Source organism: Octopus sinensis, linkage group LG6, assembly GCF_006345805.1.
Source record: "Octopus sinensis linkage group LG6, ASM634580v1, whole genome shotgun sequence".
In the NCBI taxonomy this organism is placed as follows: Eukaryota; Metazoa; Mollusca; class Cephalopoda; order Octopoda; family Octopodidae; genus Octopus; species Octopus sinensis.
This window is the reverse complement of record NC_043002.1, coordinates 18,947,690-18,960,491: the sequence shown is the minus strand read 5'-3', so window position 1 is coordinate 18,960,491 and position 12,802 is coordinate 18,947,690. Positions and strand designations below refer to the sequence as shown.

Here is a 12,802-nt window from a genome sequence, read left to right as displayed (position 1 = left end):
ATGGAACAAACTGCCAGCATCAGTTGTTAGTTGTCGGAGCACTGTATCCTTCAAAACTTCCATGCTTTCTGAGATTTGCCAACACTACACCTGATTTTCTCTCCTCCATACACACGCAAGCATGTATCTGACTCATACACTGTTCGCTTCCCAGACATTTGTACAGTACTGCATATACTTTATACGCACTTTTGACAAGTTGTGGTGCACCTGAGCACTGTATACAATAATTTCATTATTACTATTATAACGATGTCCAAGTTACACTTGATGTTGCTGTTAAAGAAGGGAGATGGTGGATTTGGTAAGTGCTGCAAGTAGTTGATCAGCATGTTTTCAATATAACTGTATTTTTCAGACATTTTCGTATATAGTATATGCTTACATAAATAAAAGATATTGTGAAGAATGCAGAGAAACTTGGCCATAAATTCAACAATTTTAATAAAAAAAAAAAAAAGTCGAAACACAAAGGGAAGTCACTCTTCATTGATATTTTCTCAGATGTGACTACTAGGGGCGCCACCTTATCCATGATTCTTACACTGCGGCACAAATGGATGCGTAGACATGTTGTCGATATAAATTCGCATTTCATGGGGAAGCTGAATTAAATATGCTAAGTATATATCGCAAAACTGGTGAAACGATGTGTGTTTATCAACTTGAAAGTTTCTCTGTACAGCTGAAAAAAAGAGAGAAGTAAGGTAATTTCTCTGTAATACTGTAATTAGTGGTTGTTTAGGTTACGGTTATATCTCACTGTTAGCAATTTATTAATTGGTTTACTTGGCAACAGAATATTGTCAATATCTGAAATGTCAACAGACGAGACTGTTAAAATTACAATAATTAAAAAAAAATGACTTCCAGTTTGCAAGTTTTGTCTTCTGCTTTAATTTCCTGCATATATATAATCATAATTCCTAATATATATAGGGAAAATATTAAATGGAATTTGAACTTATTTTAAACTTTTCTTTTCATTATGAATGTTATATGGCGTTCTGATTATGTTTTGAACAAAAAATAGGTTTCTTTTTAATTAAAGAGAAAAAATTGCAATTAAAAAGAAGAAAGAATTTTAAATCTGAAATTAATTCGGATTATTATATATGCATGCTTGTATTAATGAATGAAGTACATGTAACTATGAATAATTTTGGTGTGATCTATTCAAACTGTTAGCAGAATATGCCATGTTGATTGACGAAAGTGAAAGTGATATTCTACAGTCAAAAGTTGCCAAAAATACTGTAGTCCTAAATCTCTAAACCCTAATTAGATCCCAATTTAAAATGGAAAATTTTTTCATCTTTTTTTTTTCTTTTTTTTTTTTCAGATTCTGAATTTCTGATCTTCAAGACATAATTTGAAAGCTGTTCAAATGTAAAAGCATAGAAAGAGAGGGATTAACAGAAATAAAAAAAACATGTAGGATTGCTTTACTGGAGCATCATTTAATCAACCAGCAGAAAGATGAAAAGTAAAACGAACCATGACAGAATTTGAATTCAGCGTAATGAACTGTACTGCTACTCCAACGTACTGATGACTCTACCAATTCAAAGCCAGTCAAGTCATACACAATTCATTGATGGCCAAATAGAATACTTGACTGCTGGTACAGTTTCGGTTTCCACCTCATAATTTTACTTTTCACGCTTTATTTTACATTCACCTACAGTAGATACACAGAAGTTTCAATATTATTTTGAAAATAATTGTAAGATAACAAATACCAGATAAATTTTACAATGTGAAGGGAAAAGAGTTTTTCAAAAGAATATTTTATTTACATAGAAATGTGATGGAGGAAACATATATCTATTGTGAAATTCATCCTGACAGTGATACAATTATTGACAAAACACCATACCGCTGTAGAATTTGTGGAGAAGCATTCAGTAGCAATGATTCTTTAAAACGTCATAAAGAAACTCATGGTGAGAAACCATACAAATGTTATATCTGTGGAAAAGCGTTTTCTAGAAACTGTCATCTTACAGTTCATAACTATAGTCATACCGGTGAAAAATCATACGGTTGTGATATATGTGGAAGAGCATTTGCAACGAGTAGTTCACTAAATGTTCATAGTCATATTCATACTGGTGAAAAACAATATAAATGTGATATTTGTGGGAAAGCTTTTCTTAGAAACAACGAACTTTCATTTCATAAATATAGTCATACTGGTGAAAAACCATTCAAATGTGACGTTTGTGACAGAGCATTTATTAGAAGTAATTCTTTAAAACGCCATAAACTTACTCATACTGGTGAAAAACCGTATAAATGTGACATTTGTGATAAAGAGTTTTCTAGAAACCATGACCTTTCTGTTCACATATACAGTCACACTGAAGAAAAGCCTTATAAGTGTGACTTTTGTGGAAAAGAATTTTCTAGAAACTGTGACCTTTCTGTTCATATATATAGTCACACTGGTGAAAAACCATACAAATGTGATATTTGTGGGAAAGCATTTTCTCGAAATATTTCATTAAGAAGACATAAGAAGATTCACTGAGGGAAAACAACCAAATCTGAGCAGCAATTTCATTGACATAAGTGATGTTTGATTTTTATTAAATAAACTTTCTTACATGCCAACCAATAAATTACAGGTATTTGTCCATTTTGTAGCTTCATTTAAAAAATATTTTATGTATTCTGATAAGCCTTCAGTTCTTTGTCAAATAACATCTAACAACAATTATGTCTGAGAAACCAGTTGTACTACTACACAACTGCCACACTTGAATCTATTCTCTCATTGTTAGTTGAAGTAATCCTTCTCCTTCTAGATATTCCTATTGTACAGTAAACATTTACTTTTTCTGTATGAATTCAAAGGTAATAGTTTACGTTTTCAGATGAGAATGTAATAAAGATGTTAGAAAATATGATAAACAACAGCATAAATCAACTCCAAAATTAGACATTTAGTCACACTATTGTGATCTCTAGTTTTTAAAACTTGGATCAAAAGAATCTTATTGTTCTTCAGATCAGCAAACACTATTATTATGCCTAGCTTAAGACCCTTCTGACAAAGTAGTCCTGCAACATTAAGTTCTCATCAAAGAGCTTTATTGTGGTATTTGACAGACCTCTCCCTGACTCACATTCTGTAAACTTTGTTGTGTGACTCAATATTCAGCTTAAATTTCCAGTACACTATTTTTTGTGTATTAATAATCTCAGTGTTATTTTTGACAACATACATTCTAATACAGCCAATATTTATCTTTACACTATGATATTTAGCATACTGGTATCCAACCCATGCAAGCATGGAAAAGAGGATGTTAGAATGATAAAGGTGATGGTTGTGTCATCCATCTGAAGCCCAGATACTTCACACTGGATATATTCTACTTCTATAAACTGATACTTTGAAAATATCTTCAAATGAGGACATGACAACTTATTTACATTTTTGTTTCGACTCTTTGCATTCTGAGTGCAAATCCTGTCGTGTCCTGCTAAAGTAGTAAATTTAACCTATTGCCATTAGTGGAATTCACTCTACTGCAAGCATTCAGTGCAGGTCTCTGGTTTAAGGATACTTTATCCCCTCCTACCAGTCTTGAAAACCCTTTAAAGAGCTTTCCCTCTTGAATAAAAGATGAAAAAAAAAAATCTCATTCAATTCCATGAACTACAGTTGCAATACAATATTATATGTAATTGATCGGAAACAACTCACAATTCAAACTTTCAGTATCTTTAAATACTAGGCAATACAATCTCTCATAATTCTAGCATTGTCCACATATCTCAATTATTGTCAACATACTTCTGAAAGGCTTTCATTTCAGAGCTGAATGTTCTATAATACTGAATGACTACTAACCCTCAGTAACTACAAGTGTTACCCATATCAGTATGCTTACAAATTCATGGCACTTAGATAATTTGTCAGAGACCTAGTCACAGCTTAGAGATTAATTTCTCTTTCTATACCATATATCTGTGTAGCTGAGGGCCAAAAATCAATGGTACTACATATATTAGCAACCAAAAACACACATATATATTTGTTTAACTTAATTTTTCTTATGTAATTATGTTGTATATGACATAAAGGTTTTCTCACTCAACCTTTTTTCTGGGTGGTTGACATTTTGATGCCATCTGGTTAAATACTATTACTTGGTCCACTTTTAGTAGAGTTCACTCTCTTGCTAGTACTTAAACCAGGTTCTGTTTGCCAATAACTAGAATTACACCCACTAGACTATTCTCCCTCTTTTCACTAACATTTGTGAACTCCAAATCAGCCTAGTCCCTATATATCACCTGTTTATTAATGCACTTCTCCATGAGACACAAATCTATCAGCCTCTGTCTATTTCCCTTTACTGCTGTACAGGTTATAGTTTTACAATTGTTCAAAATTTTCAGAAGAGTTTCATTGTCATTGACTGCTTATACAAATGCTTGTACACTTCTTGCCTTGATAAAGAGTGAAAAAAAATCACATTTTTTGGCAGCCAAAATGTTTAATTTCTTGGAAAAGATTCTGCTGAAACTAGGGACATTGTCAATTGTAATGAATGACAAACACCCAATTAAGAAAGGAATATGCCTTCAGATTTTCAGAAACACCATGATTAACTCTACTGGTATAATTTTTTCAATAGTAATCAAGTTTTCTTTTTATATATACTTTCAAAGTACTTATAACCACTTGCATCACGAATATCTTGAATGACTCACCAAAGAAAAATATTAATGTAATAATGGCAATTACTTGATGGGTTTTTAGTTTCTTGACATATTGGTTTTATCTAGTAATGAGCTATTTTGCCATTTCTAGTATCACTAATTAGATCTTCTTCAAACTTTCAATTAAGAATATTCTTTGTAATAAGCAGAGCATTTACTTTCTCAGTAACCTTTTTAAAACGATCTAAGAGATCACTAGTTTTCACCTGTTGCACCCAGTTTTATTGTGAATTCCAACGAAATACTTACAGATCAACAGATAATCAATGAAAAGCATACACTTACGACACTGGTTTGATCTTTGTCAGATTCAGCGACTTGTATTGCCTGGCGTGGATTGTTGAAGGATTCTCACATGTGCCCAGAGCGAAACTCTTTTTCACGCTGAGAGTTGCTGAAGCATGGTACAAACTGCCGGCATCAGTTGTTAGTTGTCGGAGTACTGCATCCTTCAAAACTTCCATGCTTTCTGAGATTCGCCAATACTACACTTGATTTTCTCCCCTCCATACACACACAAGCATGTATCTGACTCATACATTGTTCGCTTTCCAGACATTTCTACATTACTGCATGTACTTTATATGCACTTTCTGACAAGTTGTGGTGCACCTGAGCACTGTATACAATAATTTTATTATTATTATAAAATAAGTCTAACTATCTCCCTCACTTTTTACTCACTGTTTCCAGTGTGTACCACTCATAACAAATATTTTATTGAAATGAACTTTTTGGTTCGTTATGATTTTACGAATATCAAATAGGAAATTACCATGTGCCTGTGCTTTAAGAATGGTACTGAATTTGGTGGTTGATTGTCTTTGAGGAGATAGCGAATTTAGTAGGTGTTACAAAAAGTTATTCTGAAAGTACTTACTACATAAGGGGGAAAATACCGTAAAGTAGACCGAGAATCTAAAGTGTCATGTTTATTAAGAGTGCAACAATTCTAATATAAAAACATTTAAGGTGGCGAGCTGGCAGAATCGTTAGCACACCGGACAAAATGCTTAGCGGCATTTCGTTGTCTTTATACTCTGAGCTCAATTCCGCCGCGGTCTTTGCCTTCTCTCCATCTCTGGTCAGTAAAATAAGTACCAGCTGAGTACTGAGGTTAATGGAATCGACTTACATCCTACAGTCAAATAGTAGGTCTTGTGCCAAAATATGAAATTAGAAATACATGTCCCTTAAATGAAGGGAAGTTACTCTTCATTTATATTGTCCCAGAAGCTAACGAAAGCGGCGCCACCTCTGCAATGTACATACATATATACACGCGATTATGTAGATGCGAAATAAATTAACCATTAGCCTCTTATGTTAAATCATACAAATGTCTAACACATACATTTTACTAAGGTGTAGTGGTTTGTGTGTTTAACTATATACAGTGCTGAATTAGAAAGAAGACAGTGCTCTGGTAAGGTGAATTTTGTGTGATATTAACGTAGGCAGTTGTTAGAAGCTTTAGACTACAAAATTATTTAAATCTTGTTAAATTTTGAATAAATCCAGATTCGGATATTGCAAATTTGCTTTTTATATTTCCCTTTCGCATTAAATACTCTGTTTTTACGTTCACCTATTTAAAATGCGATTTAAAAAGTTACAGAATGTCTCAAGGAAAATTTAACAGCGAATAAAGCTCAAAGCAGTTATTCTTCCTGTCATATTCTCTTTTAAAACTAGTTAGATCAATGATCAAAATATATAAATTAATAATTTATATATGCTGTCATGTCTTGATCATTGATGTAAGCGTTTTAAGCTGGTGTGACATGTTTGTGAAGAGCGTAATTTTCATCTTTATCTTCTGTTGCATTACTGTGTAAAGAAATATTTTCGACGGATATAAAAATGTTAAAAGTAAAACTTGGATGAAGCTCGAAACTAAACTACTGACTAAGCTTAGTCTATTAGTTAACTTTATTAGCGACGCACCTAACCGACTTGCTAAGTGATTGTTAATATATGAATTATTGCGTTCTCCACATCCTTTCTCTTATTATCTACTGTCCTTACAGACGTCGGACCTTAATACAAAGCCTGAAGATTCATAATTTTTTTAAGGAAAGATACAGCAATGATTTATCGTTACCGTCTACCATTTATTTACAGTCTACATAGTTAGTCTCTGCTCTCCCTTGCTTGACCCTTAGGTAAATGTATTAATCCACGTGATATCAGGGCACATCCACAAAACGGTTGGTTTGTGTGAAACATCTAAGAGTTTGCTCTGTCCGAATACTTTATACTTAAGCCACAAAACTATCTGTTATTTCACACGCAATTAAGGCGTTTAATATGTCGTTAGTGGTGACTCTAAGAAAAACTCCATACTCACCCTAGCTCCTGAACTCGAGTTTCACCACCCAATGCAGCTTAATGTCTTTCCCATAACACTCGCGACATCCATATTTCCTTTTTGTGTTGTATGTAGAGATATATCGAATATTAATGCATTCTTTGCATGTCAATTCACTTTCACTCTATACTCTCCCTACAAGATAATAGAATTGGTATTTTTTGTTTGTTTGTGATCACAAATTCAAGGTGGAAATATTAACGCTTTTCGGCCGAACATGTCGAAATGGCACAACACTCCTTTTTCCACAAAATATTTCTTCAGATTCCTATAGTTTTAATAACAGAGGTAGTATTTTGTCAAAGTGAATAAAACAAAACAGATTTTTAAGTGTTTAATTTTCACCCATTCATCTGCCACTTTTCCCCCTTAACTATAAAACTCATCGGGTGACAAGTAACTGCTTCCTGTAATCCTTTATTCTCATATAAAGAACTTTCAGCAAATTGCTATTTAGATCAAAACAGAAAGCAGAACTTACTTATAATGGCTAAACTAGTTTTCATGTCATGTCTTCGTTCTCAGTTTAATTACAAGATTGAGTCAAAAGTTTTGCAATATTTTTCTTATTTGCTTTATTCATCAAGTTACAAAAAAAAGCAGCCTAGCTTTTAAAAATAAAGGCCACCTTGTTGCACCATATGAAGCCATTTTTTTTACCAGTTCTTTGATCCCACAATGATGCTAGTTTTTGCTCTTCGTGACAAAAAAATCCTTTACTGAAGCTTCCACTTCCTCTTGGTTATTGAAGCATCATGTGTGTAGAAAGTGAGCCATGGATTGGAACAAGTAATAATCTGAAGGAGCTAGGTCTAGACTACAAGCTGAGTGTGGCACTGGGGTGGACTGAGCCATCAGTCAATCGGACACTACCCGAGGGCCTGGAGCTCTGAGGGGCCGCACTCTAGATGTTAACTCTACTTATACACACATTCAAAGGGGCCCAGTAAACAGTTATGCCTGATGGCCCTCAATACTCTCAGTCTGCCCCTGGTGTGGCATCAGTTTGATTTCCTCAAGTTTCTGGAGTTTATTCCAGGTTGCTTGAGTGGTAGGAGGTTTTGCTACAGAAGAGCTTGCTTTCTGTTGGGTATTTTTGCCACACAATGGCATACATCCACTTGAGCTGTTTGGAGTATAGGATGGCATCAATACCAATCAACCCAGAATGAACTTGTAGTGAATTATCCCCTCATAATTCCACCATACACAGTATTACTTTGTGTTTTAAATACCCATGTTTGGTGGTAGGTTCTAGAAGTTACCTCTTGCTTAACCACTGCTTATGCATGTTAGGAGTGTGGAAAAAATCCCCTTTTCATCACATTATTAATCTTTGAAACACAGGTCATGTAGGTTTCCCAGGATTGGTTGCAAACATCCACTGGCCTCTGTGTTGCGCTCGGGTCAATTTGTTAGGTAGAGTTTGGCAGGCTAGTGTGCTTTTGCTGAGATTGTGAAGGTGATGGCCCCACTGAACTGTGAAATTCTTAGCTTCCCTCTTACTCTCTGAATGCTTCTCACCAGATATTTACTTTTTTGGCTTGGAGCATAGCCTCAGAATCCATGGTTTTAGGCCTACTTGACCTTTCCTGATTGTTAAAGTTCTTGCAACGTGAGCAAAATTTCTTGAACCTTCTGGTTACTGTACTGTGATCAGTTGTACCTTCACCTTTCATACAACAAATGTGTTTGGTTGTTTCTGCAGTGTTACAACTCATTTAGAACATGAAAAGCATAAATTCCTAAATTAGACTACATTGCGCAGTCATCTGTGTGGCTTTCAAATCAAAAATAGAGTGAAGCAATGCACACTGCATCATCACATCACCTACCACAATACTAGCAGCCTCAGTGGGTACTTTTCATGGCTTGAACTGCTTTGGTCATGCTGCAAACCAGCACATATGTAAATATTGCAAAACTTTTGACTCATCTTTGTTAATAATTGATAAATATTTTATGCTCAGTATCTAATTTAAAGCAGTTAAAAGTACAGTTTGTTGGTTATTTCAAACCTTTCTTGTGAGTCTTTAAATAAATGTAAATATAGGCGTAGGAGTGGCTGCGTGGTAAATAACTTGCTTACAAACCACATGATTCCAGGTTCAGTCCCACTGCATGGCACCTTGGACAAGTGTCTTCTACTATAGCCTCGGGCCAACCAAAGCCTTGTGGTGAGTGGATTTGGTAGATGGAAACTGAAAGAAGCCCGTCGTATATATGTATGTGTTTGTGTGCCCCCGCCCAACATCGCTTGACAAACAATGCTGGTGTGTTTACGTTCCTGTAACTTAGCGGTTCAGCGAAAGAGACCAATAGAATAAGTACTAGGCTTACAAAGAATAAGTCCTGGGGGTTGACTAAAGGCAGTGCTCCAGCATGGCCACAGTCAAATGACTGAAACAAGTAAAAGAGTATACGTCATCATTCTTTTTTGCCCACAGTGTAGGTTTGGTTTGGATTTAAGTAGTCATTTGCTCCAAGCTTTCTTTGTGGGCAGAAAGGCAAGGAGCATACTTCTGTGCATTTCAACAGACTTTGAAACACACTAGGATAATCTTGTGTGTGTCTATGAAGAGAATTACTAAGTCTATTTACATATTTAAAGTTTACACACACACACAATTCAGCTGTCACACAAGTAAAATTATCACTGTTTGGGCTCTTGTTGATCACAAATTAATATTTGTTTTCTTTCATTTCAGGTTATCCCATTCAGTTGGAAAATTTTCTACCAGAAGGATTGTGATTCAACAGACTTAGTTGAAATAAACGCTGTAACATTTATCAGTACTTTTTTTTTTTTTAGATTAAAAATATGCTAAACATCCTGAGCTGAATAGTAAGATAACTGTGACCAAATTTGCAATTTAAACTGATACAACATATTACGGGTGAATGATCTGAAGTAAACACCAAGAGATTTAGATAGAGAAGATATAGTTTAGTGTGAAACTTGTTGGAACATTTGTATTTTTATTGTATTCGTAATTTGAAAAATTGGTATATTTAAGATGATTTAAATACCTGAAACACTTTTCTGGTGTGAAGTTTATGTGAAAACATTTTTTTCAAAAGAGTAATTTGTCTGCATGTGAATGTGTTAAGATGGAGGAAATATACTACTGTGAATTTTGTAATAAGTTTCTTTCTACCAGTCAAGCATTGAATGCTCATAAGCTCATTCACTCAAGAGAAAGACCTTACCGATGTGAGGATTGTGGAGAAGCATTTACTCTGAGTACTGAATTATCATCACATAAATGCGCTTTCCATGTAGGAGACAAACGTAAGCACTGTGAAATTTGGGGGAAATCATTTTCTAAAAATTCCAACTTATCATCTCATAAACGTGCAATTCATGCAACACAAAGACCTTACGACTGTGAAATTTGTGGAAAATCATTTTCTCAAAAAGGAACTTTATCAAATCATGTACGTATCGTTCATATTGGAGAAAAGCCTTATAAGTGCAATGTTTGTGAAAAACCTTTTGCTAGACAATCATCATTAAAATGTCATATATACCTTCATACAGGAGAAAGGCCCTACCATTGTGAAGTTTGTGGGCACACATTTACTAAATTGGCATGCTTCGAAAAACATAAACGAGTACACACAGGAGAAAAACCATACACTTGTGATGTTTGTGGAAAAGCATTTTCCAGAGGATTTAGCTTAAAAAGACATCAAATTCTCCACACTGGATTAAAACCTTATATTTGTGAAATCTGTGGGACAGCATTTTCAGATTACAGTAACTTAGCCAGCCATAAACGTGTTCATACTGGTGAAAGGCCATACCAGTGTGAAACTTGTGGGAAAGCATTCTCTAGAAACCGGGACCTTTCAGTTCATGAATATAGTCATACTGGTGAAAAACCATATCATTGTGATATTTGTGGGAAAACATTCTATGTTTATAGTCGCTTAAGAACTCATAAAAATAAAGTCCATTTTGGAGAAGAGCATTAACACTGAAATTTGGGAAAACATTTCATTGGATGTATTTATTTAAAATACAGAAGCCAATTCACAAATTTGCACCTATGTCATATACCTAGGAAATATTTTCCTAAAAGTTTTAAAACATCTCTATATAGTTCTCATTTCAACTAAATTTTATAGGAAAGACACTGTCATGACCAATGGGTTTTATTCAGTTCCTTCCTATGTATGTTGAAGGTATATATCTCACTCATATTCAATTTGGCATGGTTTCGATGGCTAGATGCCCTTCCTAACAATAGTATGTATACAATGTATAGTGGTACAGTAGACACATTATATCATGACACCAGCTCTGGTAAGGCTACTTTATATCTTGCAGAGCTTAATAGTTTTTACTGCTCTACCACCCTCCAGCTATCTATATGGCTATGGTGTGGCCACACTTAGAATTTGCATCACCAGTCTGGAACCTCTATCTTGCTCAGAACATTGACATCCTGGAACCAACTGAATACTCTCCATCAGGCATCTACCATACTCTGAACACCTTGTTTCCCTGGGCATGCATACTTTGAAGCTCTGATGTCTGGCAACTGACTTGGTAAACACCCACAAAATTATTAACCATCATGCCAACAACAACAACCTTGAGCACCTTTTTGAATTCCATGTGTCTATCACATGTAGGCATGCCTCCAAAGTCAGAAAACAGCACAGCTCCCATGACTTTCTAAATATTTTTTCACACTCAGAATTGCTGAAGCATGGAACAAACTACCTGCATCAGTTGTTAGTTGCCAAGACATTGCTTGCTGAAATTCGCCAGCACTACACCTGATATCCTCCCTCCATATGTATGCAGACATGTATATCATGACTCTTGCACTGTTCACTTTCCTGACATTTGTACATAATTCTATGTACTATACATGCACCTTTGATAAGTTGTAGTGCACCTGAACACTATACACAGTAATTTCATTATTATTATTATTATTCAAGGCAGCATGACTAAGAGGCTGGAAAGAACAGATAGAGCATGAACAAGGGTGAGAGGACAAAAGAACTAAAAGTATAATAGAACAAACAGAATAATTTGAATAAAAGGTGTTAAAAGAGGGAATGGTAGAAAGACAGTGCTAATAATGATAATAAAAGGGGGACAGTAATAATGGGGGGTTATAATCTGGTAGCTGGTTCATGTCTTCTTTCTAACAAAAATTGAGTTTTTGCAAACTTTAATTTGAGGCCTCTTTGATTCCCTAGGGTAACAGAAGAAAGGCACTAATGGCAGATAGTAAGAGAGAGGGTTAGTGATGGATAGTTGCAGAGATGCATGATTGTAAGAGAGTTTAATCGTCATTTACAAGTTACCTGGAGGAGAGGGAGTGATGGATAGCAGTACACAAGGATGATAATAGGATGTATTGGGCAAAAACAGATTTAATGCAGTACTTTGATACACAGGTATTTGATGGAGAAGAGAGTGAAATAGTGTGTTAACTATGGTAAATCAATCACTTAACAAGAAAGTCAGTGATTTTGTGAAATGTGTAGGAAATACAGCTTGACACTTGACAGTTTCATTCTCCTTTATGGACTGAAAGAAAATTTGTAACCATAGTACTCATTTCATTACACATATCTGTGTATTGGTACTGTTGAGAAACTGACATTTGAAATTTTGTATCTCATTGTTATTAAAGTAGTTTTAAATGCCAACGATTTATCATAAATCTT

The 12,802-nt window shown here is 34.8% G+C and overlaps 2 protein-coding genes across 5 annotated transcripts; both read left to right on the top strand.

Moving 5' to 3' along the window:
* The first annotated feature begins 285 nt into the window (after positions 1-285).
* LOC115212808 (zinc finger protein 724-like) lies at positions 286-12,802 on the top strand. 4 transcript variants are annotated; one of them, XM_029781520.2, is made up of 3 exons: positions 286-702; positions 1,343-2,630; positions 9,817-12,802. In XM_029781520.2, the coding sequence occupies exon 3, from the start codon at positions 10,220-10,222 to the stop codon at positions 11,084-11,086; it is 867 nt and encodes a 288-aa protein (XP_029637380.1). In that variant the 5' UTR covers positions 286-702; positions 1,343-2,630; positions 9,817-10,219; the 3' UTR covers positions 11,087-12,802. The 4 variants fall into 4 exon arrangements, with proteins under 4 accessions (XP_029637380.1, XP_036359553.1, XP_029637381.1 ...); XM_036503660.1 differs by having other exon boundaries at positions 286-707; XM_029781521.2 differs by lacking the exons at positions 286-702; positions 1,343-2,630 and adding an exon at positions 6,041-6,163.
* LOC115212878 (zinc finger protein 708-like) lies at positions 1,811-6,386 on the top strand. Its single transcript, XM_036503476.1, has 2 exons — positions 1,811-2,417; positions 6,259-6,386. The coding sequence occupies exons 1-2, from the start codon at positions 1,811-1,813 to the stop codon at positions 6,384-6,386; spliced, it is 735 nt and encodes a 244-aa protein (XP_036359369.1).

Excerpts from the sequence above, each read along its gene's own strand:
- LOC115212878 (XM_036503476.1), top strand. The coding sequence starts at position 1,811 with ATGGAGGAAACATATATCTATTGTGAAATTCATCCTGACAGTGATACA. Across the intron at positions 2,418-6,258 it reads AAAAGAATTTTCTAGAAACT|ATTCGGATATTGCAAATTTG; the intron begins GTGACCTTTCTG and ends GAATAAATCCAG.
- LOC115212808 (XM_029781520.2), top strand. The coding sequence starts at position 10,220 with ATGGAGGAAATATACTACTGTGAATTTTGTAATAAGTTTCTTTCTACC.